The sequence below is a fragment of the Serinus canaria genome, chromosome 18 (assembly GCF_022539315.1).
Source record: "Serinus canaria isolate serCan28SL12 chromosome 18, serCan2020, whole genome shotgun sequence".
Lineage (NCBI taxonomy): Eukaryota > Metazoa > Chordata > Aves > Passeriformes > Fringillidae > Serinus > Serinus canaria.
The window spans coordinates 6,935,281-6,956,301 of NC_066331.1; the positions used below are offsets into that span (position 1 = coordinate 6,935,281).

The following is a 21,021-nucleotide window of genomic DNA, read 5'->3' on the forward strand; positions in this document are numbered from 1 at the left end:
TCAGCTTTTGCTGCTGTTGGAGCTGCAGTGACACTGAGCAAACGCCACAGCCAGCTCTGCCCTGTGCCAGCTGTGCTTCCCCTGGGGCTGGGGCAGCAGGAGGGGCTGGACCCCCTGGGATGGGATTGGCATCCCCATGGCATGGGCCTGGCTGCCCTACAACACTGCAGAGCAAAGACAGGGAGGTCACACTATATAAAAAATCCAACTAATTTGAGGTCTTCTGAATACTTCATTCCCATTAATTTACATGAGATCCACTGAAGGCAGTGTGTGAAAAGAAAGACATTTTGTCTGAAAACACATTTTTGTAATTTATTAGATCTGTACACAGCTAGTGCTGTTCTCATTAGCATATTTTAAACCTTTTGACCTCCATCCCCGCCTCCCCAGGCCAGCAGCCTGTTCCACTGGACACAGGGAAAGCAGAGCCCTCAGCCTCCTCAGGCATCCTGAACTTCCATGGGACCTGAAACACTCGGCAGCCAAAAGACAAGTTTGATTAGTTTATTTAAAATTAAACATTTCTTTCTGTTCAGCTTACTGCACATGGAGCCAAACCTTGTGTCTGATCATTGTTAATGCCAGAAAACTGATTCAAAATTAGAAACTAACAGAGCCCAAAGCTGCAGAGAAGCAGCTTCTCAGGTGTTGCCTCAGAACTGCAGGATTTGGGTTCATGCTGAAGCTTTTTACCATTTTAAGCTCAGGTTAACTGGACAGAGTTACTGGTGTGGAAAAGCAGCAATGATTTTGCTTGGCTGTAGTTGTTGCACTGATTTCCCTGGGCAGCAGGATGTTCTTCTCCAAGCTGAATTCTTCCTGTTCAATCAGACAGCACCGTGCAAGGCCCAAGTCAATATCAAAACAAAATTAAGCAAATCAGAGAAAGCTCCTTGGAAATGCATGGGTAGGAAATATAATAAAAATCTGGACGCTTCATTTGGGATTGTCATTTTCTTAACAAATGCGTTTAAAAACCAGGACAACATCCCAGAAAAATCAGAAGACCTGAGGATGTTGGTCAACTGATTTCTGCCCTCCAATACTGGCTGCATCATTCCAGGTCAAATTTGCAGGTTTTACCACTACACGTGCTTTTTTTCTTACCAAATCAACATAAGTAACGTTTGTAAAGTGCTTTGAGATAGTGCTAGAAAATGCTAAGAGTGAAAAGAGGGCAGAACATCTGTCATCAGCACCCAGCTGATTACTATGAGTTGGTTTTATCCTCACAGCAGCATCACTATGTTCTCCTTTGACCTCCTATTAACCAAGAGCTGGCACAAAGGAAAAAGGAGTTTGTGCAGGGCAGTGAAAGAAGAAAAACAAAGGAAACACGAGGATATTTTCTGGAAGGAGGCCTGAAGCAGAGCTCCAAAGAAGGATGGGTATTTACTTCCCAGACCCATCAGGAAAACAGTGCCACATGCAGACTCACATGCACAGAGCTCTGCAGGAGGCTTCACACAGCACAAACACTGCCAAATGAGGAGAGAGATGGGGCTGATCTTAAAAAAAAAAAAAAAAAATTAAAAAATCAAGACACTGATGCATTTTTTGAGGGGAGGACATAACTGCTCACCAGAAGCTACTGCCTGAGGGCTGTCAACTATGTCATAGTGAAGCCCTGCCACCTTTTCCAGTTGACAGGAACTTCTCTCTAGTTAGCAGCTTCATAAAAGCAATCCTTGTATAAATCCATAAAGCTTTCCCAGATTTTTAAAAGGTTAATTTTACCATTATAATTGCACTTTAAAAACAGGCATCAATCCCTACGAACTCTCCCCAAACACCTCCTCACCTAAAAGAGGAAAGAAAGGCTACAATTATTCCTGTCCTACAGCTACAGGATTCAAAGGTTTGATTTAGGTGCCTGAAGGAAGGATGCAAACACCCACTTTTCAGGGCAGGGCAAGAGTGCATTTTAAAAAACTTGCAGGTTTCACAGCTTGGCTTGCATTGGCTTCAGGTGTTTGTGGTAAGATTCATGAACCTGTAAACAACAAGACAGAGGTTACAAGGTCAGGTTTGATCTTTGAAACAGTTTTACTTCCTCACATCTTGCAGTCTGGTTGTATACTAAGAAAATTTGAATCTTTGAAGATTTCAGAACAGCCAGATAACTTCTATATTTCAGGTCTACATGATAGAAAGCAAGAGGATATAAAAACCAGCCTGCCTACCACCTTTCTTTTAAGAAAGAAATGCAAGATTTATATCCATACAATTGTTTGGCATTTTAATGACAAGAAAACTGGTACAGGTTTCCTAAGGGGCTGTAATGAAGCTCCTAAGCCCCAGTGACTTCAGAAGTACAGAACACTGAGCAAACTGGTGGGATTTAACTCCAGCTGCAGTCTCTGGCAGCCCCTTGTAGGAGATACAGTCTTCCCTCATCAAATAAAGGCACCAGGAGACAGGATTTGCCATTCTGGCTGATGGAGCAAGGACACTCCAGTTTATTTTAGCTCAGCTGCAGCTCCAATCCTAGGCCAGATATATAACACCTGACACCTAAGTACTACAGGGGAGCAGTTTATTTTCTCCTTCACTCACTGCTACGACCTGATGAGTGGAAGATTTGCCAGAAAATGGGCAAGGCTTCCACAGCTACTGTCACTAAGCAAAATCAACATCAAGTGGTAATTTGAATTCACTGAGATGCTTCAGTTGTTTCTCTGTGGAGTCCACCATTTCCTCCCTCAACTGAGAAGCTCAAGAGATCCCACAGGGATGAATGCAAGGTACACCTGGGAGAGAAAACTACAGAGAGCAAACTGAAAGGAGGTTGTTAGTTTTGGTCCATTACTACTTGTGACTTTTCTCCCCCCTTCCTCAATTACCTGCTGAGATCACTGGAGCAGAATTAACAACCCTAAACTGAGTTATTTCTCTGGTCACGTGAGAAAAAGAAGAGAGTTTTCTTTACCTGTGTTTTGTTCAGTGGGGATTTCTTTGCCCACTCAAACATGTTCTCGTAGACGTTGCCGTCGTAGCGGCCGAGCACAGACCCCAGATGGACATCATGGAAGTCAAAGGAGTCCACCAGTGCCACTGCATTGGGACGAATGACAGCCAGGAGCTCCTTCACGTGTTGGTTCACTTGGGTTATTTGGGCACTGGTCAAGATACCCGCCTTGAGAGGAGAAACAAGGATTACACAAGTCACAAATCCTTCCCTTCCCCAAGGTCTCACACAGGTCAGCTTTCCCACACACAAAAATGCAGCAGTTCAGTTTTCAAAGTAATTACATTGGCAATTTGCCACAGTGCACAAGCAGAAGGAGATGTCTGTCCTCTGTACTGCCCAGCTATTAATCCTGGATGGGAGACTCACTCTGTGAGTACCTGTAAGTTAACTGCAGTAGCAAGTTTCCTTGGAGAATATGCATATAAGGGTATTAAATTGTGCCTGGCTTTTGGGGGGATTTTTTAATAAACAGGAAAGAGGAAAATGGGAAGACAAAACATATCATGTCTGTCTGAAGAGCAAACAAAACACTGCTGCTCAAACTGACAGAATGAAGAGAAGAAAAGCAATGCCTGGCAGTGTAAAGCCATTACTGAAGGATAGGTTAGAATTTGGAGCACAAGACCCCCTTTCAGGGATATTAGCTGTGGAGCACATCTAACTGCAGCTCCTTTATTAAGTCCTTGTTTTTTAACACACAGCAGCTGGTCACCAACTGGAAACCATTTCAGCTAAACCCTGGCACATGCCAGGTTTCCATTTATCACAAGGGAAACCCAGCAAGCCTTCCAGCAGACCTGCAGTGCTAATGACCCTCTGGCAGCCAACAGCCAAGAACTTACAACTACATCATCCATACAGCTTGGCATTTAAAGCCCATTTGCAAGCAGTGAAGCTAGCTTCAGAGAGCTGGAGTGCTGGAGGAAGGCACCAACCTGCAGGAAGTCGCCCGCGTTCCTGCTGATGCCGAACAGGGCATACAGGAGGCACAGCTCAGTCAGGACCGCGCGCACGGCGGTGTCACCGACCTCGGCCAGCTTGGCTGTGAACAGCTTCACCACCACATAGTGACAGTGGGCCTGCAGGAACCAAAGAGGGTCAGTCAGGGACACGGAAAGATGAGGAGCTGTCACAGCATGTTTCTTTAGCAGGCACATCACTGACCTCTGATGCCCGTACAAGATCAACAGAAGTTCTGTTCCAGGCATCCTCCTTGCTCTTTCTGTGGGTCAACTCAGCTTGCAGATTCTTTGCTGCAGATTCTACAAGCCTGTTTCACATGAAGAAGAAAAACAGTTTAAATAATAACACCACATTAACAGGATGACATACACTGAATTCATACACGTCAGTCATGGCACATGAGCTCAGAATTCTTCTCATGTGCTGTGAGTGAAGACAGTGACTGGAGTGACAAGTTGTGGCTCTATAAAACCAGTAATCACTGTTGCAGCTACAACACAGCTACAGAGGGGTAAGAGGACTTCTGAGAGCACATATGTAGTGCTTCAATACCTACTCTCAAGCAGGTGTCTGTTCTACTCTCCCACGTCCCTCACAATGAACTTTAATATCAGGATTGTTTCTCTCCAGAGAGATTTCTGAGTAGTTTGGTACTTGTAAGTTTGAATATACTTTACATATAAATAAGAAAAAGATACATCCCAAAGGACTGAGGAGCAGAGTAACCAGGCTATGAGAAGCCTCCTGCAGCCTCAAAGCCCTTAACCCTGACCCCTACCCAGTAAAGTGTGTCACTTCCTGAAAGCAACACACGGATCAAAGCTTCGTCAGCCACGCCTCGAGAACCCAGCACAAACAGGGCAGTCATCACCACCACCTCACCCAGTTCTTCTTGGCTCAGCCCAGTCAGTGTGAGCTCACCGGGCAGCACGTGACTTGTAGGCCTCCACCAAGCTGGTGGGGTCGTTGATCCTCACAGTGACAGTCCTGGCAGCCACGTGCTGGGGCTGGATGCGCTGCCTGGGGAGGTCGTTCAGGTAGGACACCATGCCACTGACCTGCTGTCCAGAGGTCACCTGGGTGTAGCTTTTCATAAGGAACCTGAAAATAGAGACAGCAGATGGCAGCTCTTACTCATGAGCTATTTGAATAGACAAAAGTCATCTGAGGCTCAGGCCAGAAAGTCTATGTGTAAAAAATGGGGCAGGGGACAGAAACATGACACCAGTTTTGTGCTAATACAGACACTTCTGCTCGTTACTTTGTCACCAAATTCACTGCTAACCAGTCAAATAAAAGACTCCTCAACACCAATTTAGTGTTAAGAAGGGCATCATTTATTACAGGTGTCTGGTTGCACGGGGGTAACTCCTCCTTGTGTGCATGTGATTTTTTACAAGTGTGCTGCTTACATAGTCACTACATGCATATTATAATTAACTCATTACCATAAAACCCTCTCCACCTTCCCAGACTGAGTCCTTGTTTTGGCTGTAGCTGCATTCCTAAGCCAGATGTCTCCCCCTTATCTCCCAAGTGTCCTTGCTGGGATAGCAGATTCTGTTTCTCTGACCATAGTTACACACACAGAGTAGAAATCGAATTAACCCTTTTGGTACCAACTCCAGCCACAAGGACCTTGAGGAGAGGCTGAATTATGCCTGTGCAGAGCTCCCATACCTGGCAGTCTGCAGCATCATGACAGTGTTCTCCCCCTCATAGGTGCAGGACGGGGTGAAGGTGACATAGATGTCAGGAATGCCACTGCAGCGGGAGTAGCCGTGCCCGCCGCATGCCATCCGACACTCCTCAATGCCAGCATTGGCAGTCCAGGAGGTGAACGCTTTCAGCCCCGCTGTCAGGGCGTGCAGCTGAGGGGAAACAGCAAAGCCAAGTTTATTTTCCAGTCTTAGCTTGCACACATACATATTAAGGACTGCAACTCCTAGAAAAAGAAAAGTGAAGTCAACAGCATTCTTGTCCTGTTCCACAGGTTTTTGTTTTTCTTGAAGGAGCTCTTTCCTGAGCCAAATATTTATATGAAAAGCCTTGTACATGGAAAGACTTATTTTAAGTATACCATTCCTTCTGCCCCTACACATTTTATGTACAAGACTATTTTCAGCTGCCCATTGTCACAAACCTTAACAGAAAATTAACATTTTACAGCCCTAATCCCTCCGTATAGTACTGACACTTTGATCAACACATCTATTCTACCCCAGGCACCTGGAAGAACAATTAAGAAGTTACAGCACAAGCACACGACCCGTCTTAACTCCCAAACAGTACTCCATCATTCCTGGATATGCACCTTTTGAATAAAAATATATTCCCAGTAGCTTTCTCACTGTGCATTACTCACTGTTTTTTATAAAGTGCTAAATGAATACAGCAAATAAATGTCACCAGCATATTCTGGACTGGGGGGCTTCTGAAACTACAGAAGTAGAAGGCATTTCATGAGTGAAAGCCAAAAAGGCTCAATATCTCTTTTTCCAAGCTGTGAAGAAACCCCACAAATTCAACCAACACTCTAGTTTCCAGAGGACACAGTACCTCTGGTAGCTCACTGAGGTCCCCCTTGCTGATGTCCCCACTGATACGATTATAGGTGTCCTTGATGTAGGCTCCCACAAAATGGAAGGCGTATGCTGTTGCCAGGAGAGGAAAGAGTTTGTATTGCTGGGTCTGATAATCCAGGATCTGCGGTTCTGGTTCCCTAGAGCAAAACACAGATGAGTTAGCATGTCAGTGGTAGCAGCCCGCTGCAGAAATCCCATTTATTCCTACTCTAAGTATGTTCACCATCCATATCAAGCCAGACTCTCTAAGACCATCCAGCAAAAGCCTCTGGCAGGGGAGGACATTCCAAGAATGAAAGATTAGTTACTCCCCAGGACAAACAGTGTTTTGAAACCACACTGAGTGCCAAAGCAAATATCAGCCACGGCCCCCATTCCTCCCAGAACTTCAGAATTTTCCCTCAGCAGTTTAGGCTGCTCTGGGTCTCCCTGCACTCACCCTGGCTTCAGCTCAGACTGGTGTCTGACAGCGCTGTAGCGGATGGCAATGGTGCAGGCCCGGGACAGCGAGCGGGCAGAGTCACCCACGATGAGGGAACGGATGAACACCATGGTCCCATAGGTCAGCTTGTCACTGACTGGTTTCACATAGGTGCCATCTGGTTCAACCTGCCAAAAAATAAAAGATAAAAAAAAATACAGCCTGTTGATTAGTGAAGTTTCCTCCCTTTTACGTGTTCACACTCAAAACTCAGCAAGCAGCGCTTACAAGCCACCTACAATCCTTTTGGTGCAGTACTCAAGCTCACAGGAGCATTCAGTGTGCCCATTTCTAACAGCAGATGCTGAAGCTCACTGCTTTACCTGGGCATATTTCATCAGCATGTTTTCCCGAGGAATTCGGAAGTTGTCCATTTTCAGGTAGCCATTATCCATTTCATCATAGCCAAATTTGGGGCCAATATCACCCACTGTAATACCTGTCACAGACAAAGACACTTGCATTAAGAAATAGGAACTAAACAGCCCACAAGAGGTTCAAGCCTTCTCCAATAAGGAGACTTGTTGGTTTTCTAGCAAGTCCTAACAGTGTTATGAGTTAAGAGTTAACAGGGACCTTAATCTCTTTGATTGAAAAGCGGTGTCCTGGTTTTGGCTGGGATAGAGTGAAATTATCTTCCCAGTGGCTGGTACAGTGCTGTGTTCTGGATTTAGCACAAGAACAATGTTGATAACACTCTGATGGTTCAGTTGTTGCTGAGTAGCACTTGCATCTGATCAAGGACTTTGCAATTTCCACACTGCCCCAACAGTGTGAGGCTGGGGGGACACAAGAAGCTGGCAGGTGATAGGGCCAGGACAGCTGACCTCAGCTGGACAAAGGGATATTCCCCATCATGTGGAATCATGCTGAACAATAAAACGGGGTGAAGCCAGCTGGGGGGGACGACAGCTCCCTGCTCAGGGACTGGCTTGGCATCAGTCAGCTGGTGCTGAGCAATCACACAGTGATCACCTGCTCTGCAAATTCTACAAATATTATTATTGTTGTTGTTACTGTTATTATTGTTAATTTCCCTTCCTTTTTTGTGCTATTAAATTGTCTTTATCTCAGCCTACAAGTTTTACTTTTTTCCCAACTCTTTCCCCCATCCCTCTGTGTGGAGGGAATGGCTGTGTGTGTTTAGCTGCCTGGTGAGTTAAACCACAACAACTGGCTATCAAAACATGGGAGTCTTCATAATTTCCATGCAGCCCTGCTATCAACTCACTGCAGGAGCTGTCTCTAAAGTTCATCCAGTTCACTTCCAGCTAAAGAGTGATGAAATCTATCCTTCCCCTATCAGAAAGCAGGATTGAGGAATGCATAGCTGGGAGACACTGGGGCAGAACCAAATCCCAAACTAAACTTTACTGGGGCAGAATCAAATCCCAAACTAAACTTCACATTGAAGGCCTGGTAGGAAAGATGATTTAGTGGTAGTTCAATTGTAAGAAAGACTCATTTAAGCCCTGTGATCTACCAGGTGAATTCAGCTAATGAAATAAGCCATGGACTTTAAGAAGACACAGCAGCTGTATACAGTCAGAGAGAAAGAGATCTAATGTACTCCCAGAGTGTGAATTTGTACCTGGCAGAGGTTCATGTGTGCCCAGCTGCCGGATGGGGACAATGAAGGCGTGCAGGCCTTTGCACTGGCCCTGGGTGTAGAGCTGAGCCAGGACGATGGCGTGGTTCGACGTCTTCCCAACTGCAACGGGAGCAGGACTCAGCACAGGAACACAGTCAGACACACTCACACACAGAGTCTTTCTTCTGAGATAACCTCACCACTTCATGCACCAGAAAACCAGACTGACCCCACTGGATGTCACCCCAATTCTACAGATCTATGACAAAATGTTGCTCAAGTCAATGGAAGTTGAACAACAGTATTTTCTTGACTATAAAACACTGAGTCCTTGGCACACCTGCCAGTGAAGCTGAAGGAATTATAAATAATTTGATACAAGCAATGAAAAATTACACCAAATCCACAGTGTGAATGGTTCTGAGCAACAGTCCAGAGCACACAATGTTAAGCAGGCTCTGATAAGTCTGCTTGTTATGCAAGAGTGACTGGTTTTCAGCCAGCTCTTCGGATCAGTCATCACTCTGCAGATGTAACACACATAGCATCACCTCCCTGAGTTTTTCCATACATCTTCCAGATTTAGGCAAACTTACGTCCCCCTGGCCACCACTTAATGGAGGTGACAGTGGGGCTGTTGAGGATGAACTCCTGTGTAGAGGGGTCATAAGTGGCTGTCGTTTCCAGGCCCCGAAGATGAGTCCCTTGAAACAAGCAAAACACATTGTTTTGGCAGGAAGTCAGTCACAAAACAGAGACAAGGACAGAACTGGGCAATGGAAAGTGGAACTCCAGTAGTAATGTTTGAATTTTAATTTTGCTTTTAGGCTATATGTATAAAAAGCTAAATATCAACAAATTAGGGAAGAACAAGTGAGGGCCAGACCACATTCTGGGACCGCCAATTCTCAGAAAACATTGATTTTTTTTCCCCAGTGGTCTAAGACTAGTTTTCCAAGCACCTCCAATCTGACATCTTTTTGCTATCACACACCAGAAGCCCCTTCTCATTCAAAATGTTCCACAGGAACACACTCACCTGAATTTCACTAAAATGCAATCTGATTAAATTGCAAAATAAAACCATCCAGTTCTCAGCCACAAGATGAAATAAACAGTGCCCATTCCCTCATCCAGCCTACATTCTCCTCACTTGATGGAGCTGATCTCCCAGAAGAGATCATCCATAGCACCAAGAGAGCAAGTAATGGCACGTGTACACCAGGCACTGTTGCAGGTAGACGAAGAGACTGCATAAAGATGGAGATAATTCCAGGAACTGTCTTTGTCTTCTGCCCCCAGTGCTTCACTTCCCATACATGTCTCAGAGAAGTGGCACTGCCTCTGAATGCTTTAAAAACTCCCAAAATCACCAGGCCTGCTTGCTTAAACTAGACAAGCTGTGAACTCTCCTGAGAGTCTGGACTGACAGGGCAGGACAAGAGCTCCAACAGGAAAAAGGAGATCACCTTGCAGCAACCACGTTCCCAAAGCATGGAGGTGATGGCAGACTTCCACAGGAAGCTCAACACAGACTTACTCTGCTGGCAAAGGATCTTCAAACCTCACTAGTTCCAAGAGATTCTCCTCAGACTTGCAGTTACTTTATGCTTCACACAGTCTCTACATTTCCCTCCAACACAAAGGTGAATCCCACTCATTTTTAGAAAATAATTCTCATCTGCAACTCTGAGATGACCAAAGCTAAAGTTTCCCAAGGCAGAATATCCTCCCTTTGAAACTTAAATTAGAAGTGTTGCAATCACAATACTGCTGGAGTTATCAAAATCCATTTCAAAGCTTGAAAACAAAGGAATAACAATGAAAAACAAAGTCAACATGAGACAGAGAACTCAAAAAGCCCAACACATTTCATGGTCAGTTAAAAAGAACACATGGGAGTGAACTAAGGGGAGAAAGCTCCCCATAGAACATGAGCATTAGAGCCAAGTTAACCCTGATGCATCTGATCGAAGGTTAATCCTGAGGTGAACAAGCAACTCTTAATTTTTTGACATCTCTTTCACTACCTTAAAGCTCTGTCCTTTTGTCTTTACACTGAACATTTATTAGAGCAAAACAGAACTCCAGCTGGAAAGAATAGCAAGGGTAAAATGAACAGATGCCACGAAACTGACAGCACCAGTGATGGGCAGTAATGATCCAGTTTTGAATGGCACAAGGAGCACCCAGGTGCTCAGTTATAGGGCTACAGACATCCAACCCTCCCTTCAGAGGAAGAGGGAAGCAGCACATGGCATAATGCTCTATTAACCCTTGTAGAGGCTGTCCACTTTTCCCTAGAACCACAGCAGGCTGTGTAAAACTGTGGGACACACACACACACTGCTCTACCCAGGCAGGGAATCCTCTGCACACAAAGGCATTCTTAGAAAGAGCATTTACTGAATGTACTGTACCATGGCCCATTTCAGTCTGGGCATAAGTGCCAATGATCTCCAGGTTCCAGGCAGGCATGAAGAAGCGATCCTGCTGCTCTGGGGTGGCCTGGGTGAGAAGAGTGGGGAGGAACATGCCCAGGTGAAGGTCCAGAGGCTCAGGCCGTCCACGGTGAACAAAGCTGTGAAGAATTGTCATGGGATGGGAGTGTGAAGGGAATGTTATGGGAGGGAAGCAAGCATGAGGATTCATGGTGGAGATTCAGGAAGAGACAAAAAGGAAAAAAAAAAACCGATTCATGTGTCAATCAGAATTCAGCAAGTGTATTTCAGAGAGCCAGAGCACTGTCCTTTTCTCAGGCTGAGTAATAAGAAATTGCACTTACTTTGAAATAAACATGCTGCAATGCACTTCTTTGTAATCTTGCAGAAAGTGCTTGTGCAACATTCCCCTATTTTTGATGCACTATGATTGATTTAAAAAAGGATGAATCCAAACCAAAAATGGACCAGACCTTCTGGTTTGAATATCAGAGCATCCCTAAGTTCAATGGGCTGAGACAGTCAGCTGAGAATGTCAGTTTGCTGAAGATGTGATGTGGCTGAATGCAGTGTGCTTTCAACCAAATACAGAAAGTCCACTTTTTTTTTTTTTTCTTTTTTTTACATGTTTCAAGGTAGAAACTGGCCAAAGTCCCAGTTTATCCAGATAAACAAGTTGGGTTTTCAACAAACTTAATTTTTTTAAAAAAAGACAAATCCTAACTGGCTTTGGATTAGAGTACATAGTACTCTAATTTTTTAAAATTAGAGTACTATGTACTCTAATTTTAAAAAATTAAATATCAGACACAATTAGTGTACATGGCATTTCAAATCAACTCCCTTTAACTTCTACTATTTTAAAGAACTTTCTTAAAAGGACAGTGCTCTGTATGTGTAAGACAAAGTTACACATTAACAACTTGGGAAGAAAGCCAACAGTTTTGAATTTGTAAATCACCAGCCCAAATTATCTCAAATTAAACATATTTCAGTAGAATTACTTTTTTTCCATGTTCTGTCAAGCACCACTGTGAGGTAATTAAGTGGTCTATTAAGTTTTTCAATATAAAGAATTAATTCATCATTAAATCTTAAAATATTGATAGTTTGAGTATTAAAATAGTGGTGATAGATTGAGGACAAGTACCTCCATCTGGCTCCTTTATGTATGAAATTTTATATATATATATCTATATATTTAAATTATATGCATTATGGAAAGAGCACTGGTCTGAGCTTGGCTCAAACTCACCTGACATTCTTAGCAAAGTGGGAACAATGCATCCTTGTGTTCTCTAAATACTCATTAACATGAACTAGTTGTGCCCCTAGGGCTTCCCAAGAGCTGTTTTCTGATATTCTCAGACTCCTATAAATAAATTTAACTATCTAATAAACCCAGCAGCAAGGTTTTCTAAGCTTTCTGACTGCACAGTGACCAAGCCCAACAGGGGACTAATGGCCTACCAAGAACACCAGATTTTAAGTGAGTTCAGTACAGGTGAGAAGTACTGAACAGCTACAGCTGACAGCCAAAGAGTGACCCAAAAAAAAAAAAATCCTTATTTACCAGCAGTAGTTATAAACCAGATAGAAACAATGCAGTATTTTCAATTGTTCCTTGTTTCATTTTCAGCCCTGTGCTATTTGTGGGTTGTTTTTGGGGTTTTTTTTTTGGTTTTTTTTTTGTTTGTTTGGGGTTTTTTTTGGTTTTTTTTTGTGTTTTTTTTTGTTTTTTTTTTTTTTTTTTTGAGAGAGAGAGAGAGAGAGAGAGGACACTTCTTCACTATGAAAGAGGTTAAAATCAACACAGGCTATCACACATATAGTCACCAAGATAAAATTGAGTAACTACCCATCTAGGCCAGAGTTCAATTCAATAATCCAGAGGTCTGCTTCCCCATCACCAGATTTTAAACATAAGTATTAAATTAAGCAAAGCTAGTGACAATTACTGCAGCAGCTTCACTGATGAAATATCAGATACTCAATATTCACAGCAGGAATGCCAAATAGTTGCATTTTAATTATTCAGCATAGAAAGCATATCTACTTCACTGTATTCCATTTAGTGTCAAAATACCAATTTAACCATGAAACAACATGAGAACTATAAGGAAATCAACCATCACCAGGCAAAAAGGTACAATGATCTAATGTGAATCTAATGTGAAATCAGAAGTAAAACCAATCACTGCAGTGTGGATGTGACTGATTTCAAGCAGCTGGTGTGAGAAAGCAATTAAGGCCAGCAGGCACTGATTGTTGCCATTCAGTTCTCTCAGCTTCTGGGGTTGAGCTGGGTTTGTTGAGCAGGACGGAGGATAGGATTTCTTCCACTGAGTCTTCTACAAATGTTTCAGCAGCTGTAACAACCAGGCAGCTGGCATTGCCATCCAGCAGTGTCCAGACTTGACACCTCAGGCTTTCCCACTTCAGATGCCAGCACAAGCACTGGAGTCTCTGTTTGTTAACTATTCTTGCTGGTACATAACAGCCACAATTCCAGGTTCTGGGCCAAAAGATTGTTTTTTGATCCATTAAATGCTTTTCCATTTGAAGCAGAGAAAGTTGCTTTCAACAACAGCAGGAATAGGATGGTTTTTTTCTTTGCAAACAAGACCTTTCCAGGAAGCTGTACAGCTGCAGTGCAGCAGCATCTGGAAGAGAAGTGCCTGGGGCAAAAGCATACCTGACTTTCAACCCAGAACTCACAATCTCACCATGCTCCTCTGCTCCTGTAGGAACGCTCCTGACCTGTTTCTGCAGGCCAGCCATGCACTGAGGGCTCTGGCATACATGTCCCAAAATCAGGCAAAAGTAAAAACCACAGTACTGTTCACTGACAGTCAACTGGTTCAAGCGAAATTCAGATTCTCAGGGCTTAGTACAACCTCCTCATTTCAAAACAAAGGTAACAACTACCAATGCAGAGATCAGCTAAGAGGTGCATTCTGGAAAAGACCAAAAGAAATCCTGGGACTGTCAGGATGTGAAATGAGGCGGCTGTCCGGCTAAAGAGATCAACCATTAACTGAGGAATTTTACCTTTCCCCCTTTTAGACTGACCCAGGGAACATGAACACTTTACCCACTGGAGTTAGAGAAAAGAGGTTACCCATTGATCCCTGAAGGGAACTAACCATGTCCCATTTCGGTTTGGGCGTAGGTGCCAACTATCTTGACTTCACGGACCAGGGGCAGCCACTTCTCCTTCTGAGCATCAGACGTTTGGGTCTCTATGGTTTTGTGAAACATGCTGAAGTGGAGACCCAAAGGTTCAGGAAAATTGCCCAAGCATGTTCTACAGGAGAGAAATAGAGGGATCTGGATCTCAGTCTTACTGTTACTGTGAACCTGAAAGGCTTTTCTTCAACTGGAGCATAAGATAAATAATCTCTTTGTCTCATTCAACCTTTTTTTTTTTTTTTTTTTGTCCCACAAGCAACCTCCAAACGTGGAGGCATCAGAAGCAATGCTAATGGGGAAAGAGATGTTTCTTCCAGGCATCCTCTTCACCCCATGAATCCTGCTGTGGCTATGTAACTAGAAAAAATATTATTCTACAAAGGTTCATGAGGAACTTGAAACTAAGGGCATGAAAACCAAAATATATTCTCCTCCATCTCTCAGGCTTTGTGGGAATAAATTCCACTGCTGCTGGTAGCCTACAACTAGGGCATTATTAGTTAGAAGAAATATATATTAAAAATGAAAAGGTTTCTTTGATGACTGAGTTCTTTTTAGACCAGCTCTGTATTGCCTGCAGCTGCTTCTATCAGTTGTTAGATCTGGAACTCACCTTCAATTAAAATTACCATTACGGTCTAATGTTGGAGGGAATGAAAAGAAAAATCAGACATTTTGGGAGTGCTTCACCAAAGCAGAAGTTATTTCATGAAAGCCAGGAAAAGTAAATTCTCAATTAAAACATCTTCCCTTCTGCAGCTTGAACAGTTTCTTCATCTTCAATCTACTGTACACAAATGTTTATTCCATCTAAACTCTAAGATAGAGGAGGAAAAACTGAGCATAAATACCACAGGGGATGTTTTGCACACAGCTTGTCCATACAGCAGCATTTGTGACTGACATTTTGCACCATGCAGAGAGTAAATAATTGCTAATTGAACAGCAGGTCCTGTACAAGCTGTGAAAACCAGCCTTAGAGTGAGAGACAACAACTGAACTGCACGTTGCCTGCTTCAAATGAACAAGACTAAATGAGCCATGGATTTTTCCAGGAGCAAAACTACTGTAATCAAGTAATCTAATGCTGGTGATCAATGTATGAACTGTGCTTTAAGCTGGTGTGGGTGCAGGTACAGAGTCTGAAGTTCCTGGAGTCGAGGCACACAGTTCTTTCACCAAAAATATTCTCTTGCCTACAGCAGAAGATGCCACCAAAGCTGATGCTTTCAGGGTGACCAAGGGCTTAAAAATGCTGCAAGGACATCAAGTCAGAACTTTTCAACACTCTTGTGGTTTTCTAAGTAGGTCATTTTTTTAGCCCAGGACCTATAGAGCAACAGCAGCACCCTTTTCTTCCTCATTGCCTACAGCACAATTATTGTGCACTACTCCCTGGGCCTAAAAAGGACAAATCTGCAGAGAGAAATGAGTGCTTGACCTTGAAACATGACATTTTGGGGCTTGGGAAGAGCTTGAATGGGTCTTAGCATATTTTCAGCAGTCACTGGAAGAACTTGAGAAAAATGTGCAGCCCATGCTTTGCTGTCAGAAAAAATCAGATCAGACACTGCTTCTTTGAAGGTAATGCTCCAGGAAAACATCCCAGAAATCTTCTGAAAGGTCCCGCCAGCAACTTTCACTGCCTATGAGGAAGTTTAATCAGAAGTGCCAGATATTTAATGATTACTATTAAATATCTGACAGCAGGAAGACAAGACAACAGACATTTTGCAAGTGGATGCTTTAACACCCCTGTGTCAGGAGGTCATGATGTTTCTGTAGCCAGTCGTGCAGCGTTTTAACAGCTTCTTGCATTAACTAAGCTGAAAATTAAATTACAGCAGAAACTGTTATCTCTGCATACCCCACACTGAAGAATTAGGATTGCTTTAATATGCCTTTTAACAAATGGAATGACAATGTGAGAGAATCCTGTTTTCCTCTAGACACAGGGCAAACAGAAGAGGTACCAGCTGTGAAGGGAGGAACAACATTCTTCCCTTCTGTTTCTTTCTCAGAACTCTTACTGCTTTCCATTACAATTTCAACACTCCCAGCACCTGGACTGGCTGTTCTCCAAAGGCTGCAGTATGTAACTGTTCAAATACTCTGCTCCAAGACTGATGGTGGCAGTGACCATCTGATCAATGCCCAGCTGCTCTGAGGTCAGCCTTGCTACAACAACCACTGTCACAGTGAGGCTGCAGCTCCAAATCCACTTCTGGGAGAAGGCTGTGTAGTAACATGTGCTTTGGCAATACAGACCTTCCCAGATTTCACAGCAACCAGTGCCACCCACACAGTAAAACGCACTTATGTGACAGGTGTGTCACTGTCTCATGACAAAGGATAACAGAAGCAAAGCCTGTGTGTTCAGAGGCTCCAAAGCTACAGGAACAGCTGCAAAGCCATCCTCAGGTTGCAGAACTGGGTCACAGAACAGGGGCATTTACTTTACATTAGTCTGTGTGCAAACTTTGCTGCTTTGGGCAGTTCTTGAAGTTACTCTTTCAAGGACAAGCACGAAGGGTCATCCCAGGGGAGAAGGAGCAGGAGTTGTGTTTGAGCTATGCTAACTGGGCTTCAAAGCTGGGCTAACAACTGCTATGGCAATAAACTCCTGTTCCAGCTTTATGAAGGTAAGATCAAGCCAGACTCATTCATTATTTTAGCAGTGGCAAGTAGGACCCAAAGTAGAGTTTTTCTGCTTTGATTTGCTCAAAGCTACTCCAGGTCCTAATTTAGAGATGTAAGAACAAATTCCAACAGGAAAAGTGCATAGTCATGCAATGCTTAGGAACACAGGAATCATCTGGTGACCAGCAGCTCTCAGATCTTCTCTTCTTCTGTGACCCAATTTGTCTCAATTTGTTTTTCACTTCTTTGTTGAATCCCATTTTCCTCAATGAAAGTTAATTAAGTTGGAGGTGAATTAAAACTGAGCAGCTTGCTCTCTTCCAAAAGTGTTGGAGCATCACACCAAAACCATTTCCCATTTTTCCTTTTGATTTACATTTTGCTGCAGTTAGACTGTAAAAGAAATCTGAAATATTGGCACTTTTAGGCTGATGGCCTTCAAAGCTGAAGTCACAACAGCTACAACTGCAGTGTGGACACAGAAGAATTACTACATGAAAAGCAATTAAGTATATTTAATAGATCCTTTTATGATTTGGAGTCCAACAAAGCCCTTTGGAAACAGGAAGGAGGACCATTCACTTGGACATGTCACAGCAGCAGCAGCAATTGTTTATGTATATCTTCAGGGCAGTGAAGGAAGCAGCTCTCTCCTCACCTACTCATAAATCAAGCTATAAAGTTGGTGAGTCATGTGCAAAGCTACCTAGAGATGTTCTGGCACTTTAGGAAAGCTACAGGAAAAATTCTTCAAAATTGCATATGTAGATCTGTCCCTGCCTTTTGGGGACAGCTGACAAAATTTCTTAAGCTTCCTTAAGCAGAAATGTCAATCACAATAAATACAACTTGACATCTGAATCAAGGATGTCAGTCTATTTCATAAACTTCAATTGAGGCATGTTACAACACCATATCCATTCAGTTTTCAGTTTGGAAAAATGAATAAGCCCAAACACACTTTCTCCAGGTCAGTTTTTACACTAATGAAATCACTTCCAATTAGCATGTTTGGATATGGGATAGAAATAGATGTAATTTTGTCAGTTGGGTGCAGTTCACTAAATTTAAAAAATGTTTAACACTCAGCAGGTGGCAAAGTGGGGACAGATGTTAAAATGCAAATAAAATCAAAGGATGAACAAAAAATCCTTTCATTTAATCAATTTTTTAAGCAGCAGCAACCCAACATCCTCTGTTGCCATCACCAGATTATAGTAAGGAAGTCATTTCAGAATATCAACAGTGTACAGTCCTTAGAGCAAACACACTTCACCTGTAGGCAAGAAGTTTATGCACTGCTCTTCATTCTGTTACAAGTTATTACAGAATAAATATGGTATACAGAATAAATAAAAAATTGCATATACAGTCAGTCTACAGTAATTGCAATTATGTTTTGAAATCCTGAATGGTGGCAATTAGATTTTACCTCATAAAGCAAGCCTTTATTATTTTTGTTGGTTTTGAACTGTGAATTCTGACTAGTTACACCTGACCACATTTGATATGGAGGTACTATTTGGTATCTGTATTAAATATTTATTGCACTTTCATTTACTTAAGAATTTCTGACTCCAAAGTAAGTATATGGATAGACAAACTAGAATCTCTCATTTGACTACTTCAGAAAAGTGTGTTTTCATATAATATTGCCACTAATGCTACAAAAAGACAGAAAATTTGTTAACATTTTTCATCTGATAGACTGGATAGACTTTGCTGAATTTTCTCTGTAGAAATAAATAAATAAATGAAGAAACTTCCCCATCACTTTCAATAAACCTTCTGTAGGGGAAAAAAAAAATATTAACTTTGTCTGTGCAGTACTTGAATAATCTACTACTGTCACTGAACTTGTTCCCTGTTATCACTGCCTACCAATGATGATTTTCAAATTATTTACATTACCTCATGAGAACTTTCATGACACAGGTCAGTGCAGACCAGTTTCTCTGAAAGTAAAACCACAGTGGACAAGAGGACTTCAATTTCCTAGTGCCAAGGATCATGCCCTGGGGCCCATGACAGCTTTTCTATAAAACCAGTCAGAGGGGACTTGCGGTTCATTATTTAAGGTGCCAGAGGATATATCCATGGGATTACAATAGATTTCTAAATCTGTGTAACATCTATGGTATCAGTTTCTGTTTGATTAAATCATAAAGCTTTTAACAGAATTAGGGGCAGCAATGCATCAAAATCAGGAACTGAGTTCTAATTTCTTCTGGAAGGAATGAAAACTGAGATGTAAAGAGAGTCTTATTTTCATTAACTTGATCCAAAGGTGGTACTATCAGATAAACCAAAGGTCGGGTACAACAAAAAGCCTCTGGGTCAAAGAGAACCTCTGGAGCTTAGAGGAGGGAGCCAGAACAGACAGTGATACACAAGAACTTATAAACCATCTTGGAATAGTTTCAAGTATCTCTGCAATGTGACTTTATTGGGTCTAAGTGCAAAGTGAAGTAATCAGCTTTTAGAGATTTCATTAGAAGCTGCAAACTCATCAGATCTATTCAAAGTAATTCAGTATGATTTTTTATTCCTTTTGGGGAAAAAATATCTGACTTCAAGTTCTGTTTTTTAGTTTCTGCACCACACATACAGAACAGCATATCACTGTTAATGTTGCATTTCTCATTAAAAAAAAGCCCTAAGAAAACACAACATTCAGGAATTCGGGGTTTCATCTGAAATTCACTGAAGCCAGACTTGAGTGGGCTTTTATACAGGTCTTGAGCTTCCTTTAGACAACAAACATAGGAAAAAGCACAACCGTAGCATCTTTGGTGGTGACTGAAGTATAAGAAGCAAACTCTGGGACTTTTTAGGTACCTTTTAAACCAGTAGATCTCCTCGGGATCTGCAATTCCATATTCCCTTAACTTCATCACCATCAAGGAGCTCTTCCTGATGGCTTGCTCATAGCGTTGGCTACGGGACAGGAAGTTCAAATCCTCATGCTGGAAGTCAGGGTCATTTAGAACTAAGGCCTCTGGGGACAGAACAGAAGAGGAAAACAAGCTCAGTTTCCACAAACCTCAGCAGGGGGTGAGCACGACCCAGCATTTACCTGCTCTATCTCAAGGTAGGGGTATGAAAAAATTGAAAATAAAATTAGAAGTTAATGAAATGAGAATGATATCAAAGCTCTTTGAGAGCTGCTGGCACTCTCATTCCACACATAAACCCCATTTACAGTTCAAAGCACTCTGGACTTGGCAAGAGGGCAATTCACTGATGTAAGACCAGCAGGCCCCTCAGCAACAGCCTCGGAGGCTCAGGCAGCCTTGTGAACTCTGAACCACAGGCAACTCCAGCAGAAGGGCACAGTCATTATTGCCCCTGTGCCAGCTGGAAAACAAGGTGCCCGGAGAGCATAGACTTTCTGTGTCCCCCCCTTTGGCACAAGTTACACGACAGCAGCCTCTGACAGTCCCAGCCCAGGGAAGAGCCTGGAAGTAGCACATTAATCTCTCATAACCACATCGTGCCAGTTGACAAACAGATGACATTTGTACTGGTGGGCAAGAGCATGCTAGGAAGGAAAAAGGAGGGGACAGAGCCCATGAGAAGCCGCCTCTGACCCTCTGGAGGAAGGGGAAACAGAGAAGTAAAAGGACACTGCTCTATCAAGGCCACCCCACATCCGCTCTGGGGAGAAGAGGGGGACCAAGGACGTAACGCAGCTCCCGTTCCTCTCTAACCCCTTCCTTTACGCTGACCCTCCACCTGCAAACCCTCTCCTCGCAGCTTTCTCCCCCTCCTTGGGGTCTCCCCTCTCCACAAAAGCTCCTCCCCACGCTCTCTCGCCCCACGACCCCCTCACCCCGTTATCCCCGTCCTGTATCCCCGTCCCTGGGTCTCCCCACCACGCAGCCTCTCCCCTTCCCACCCCGCATATCCTCCCTTCCCCCTGACCGGGGCTGTCTATCCCCGTCCCCACGGCCCGGGCCCTCCCTCACCGATCTCCTTGCGGCGGCGGGTGCGCTCAGGGCCGCCGTCTAGGACGTGGGTGAGCAGCTCGGGCTGGAAGGTGGCGGCGGCACGCTCCCTCCGCAGGTCCGCGTTCACCGACATCGCGGCGGCGGCGGAAGCAGCGGCTCTGCCCGATCCCGATATCAGTCCCGATCCCGATCCCGTTTCCGAGT

General features: G+C 43.4%; 1 protein-coding gene across 2 annotated transcripts; it reads right to left on the bottom strand.

Moving 5' to 3' along the window:
- Positions 1 to 493: 493 nt before the first annotated feature.
- Positions 494 to 20,985, bottom strand: ACOX1 (acyl-CoA oxidase 1). 2 transcript variants are annotated; one of them, XM_009094450.4, is made up of 14 exons: positions 20,836 to 20,985; positions 19,706 to 19,865; positions 11,015 to 11,175; positions 9,191 to 9,298; positions 8,595 to 8,714; positions 7,327 to 7,442; positions 6,962 to 7,131; positions 6,497 to 6,659; positions 5,618 to 5,808; positions 4,859 to 5,038; positions 4,139 to 4,244; positions 3,910 to 4,053; positions 2,933 to 3,139; positions 494 to 1,996 (listed from the first exon to the last, which is right to left on the bottom strand). In XM_009094450.4, exons 1-14 carry the CDS (start codon positions 20,948 to 20,950, stop codon positions 1,946 to 1,948), a joined length of 1,992 nt encoding a protein of 663 aa, XP_009092698.1. In that variant the 5' UTR covers positions 20,951 to 20,985; the 3' UTR covers positions 494 to 1,945. The 2 variants fall into 2 exon arrangements, with proteins under 2 accessions (XP_009092698.1, XP_009092699.1); XM_009094451.4 differs by lacking the exon at positions 11,015 to 11,175 and adding an exon at positions 14,182 to 14,342.
- Between the last annotated feature and the right edge of the window lie 36 nt (positions 20,986 to 21,021).

Coding starts and splice junctions, on each gene's coding strand:
- ACOX1 (XM_009094450.4), bottom strand. CDS start 20,950: ATGTCGGTGAACGCGGACCTGCGGAGGGAGCGTGCCGCCGCCACCTTC. Junction 11,176..19,705: donor GAGATCTACTGGTTTAAAAG/GTACCTAAAAAG, acceptor AATTCTTCACAG/CTTTGTTCACCGTGGACGGC. Junction 3,140..3,909: donor ACGCGGGCGACTTCCTGCAG/GTTGGTGCCTTC, acceptor TCTCCTCTCAAG/GCGGGTATCTTGACCAGTGC.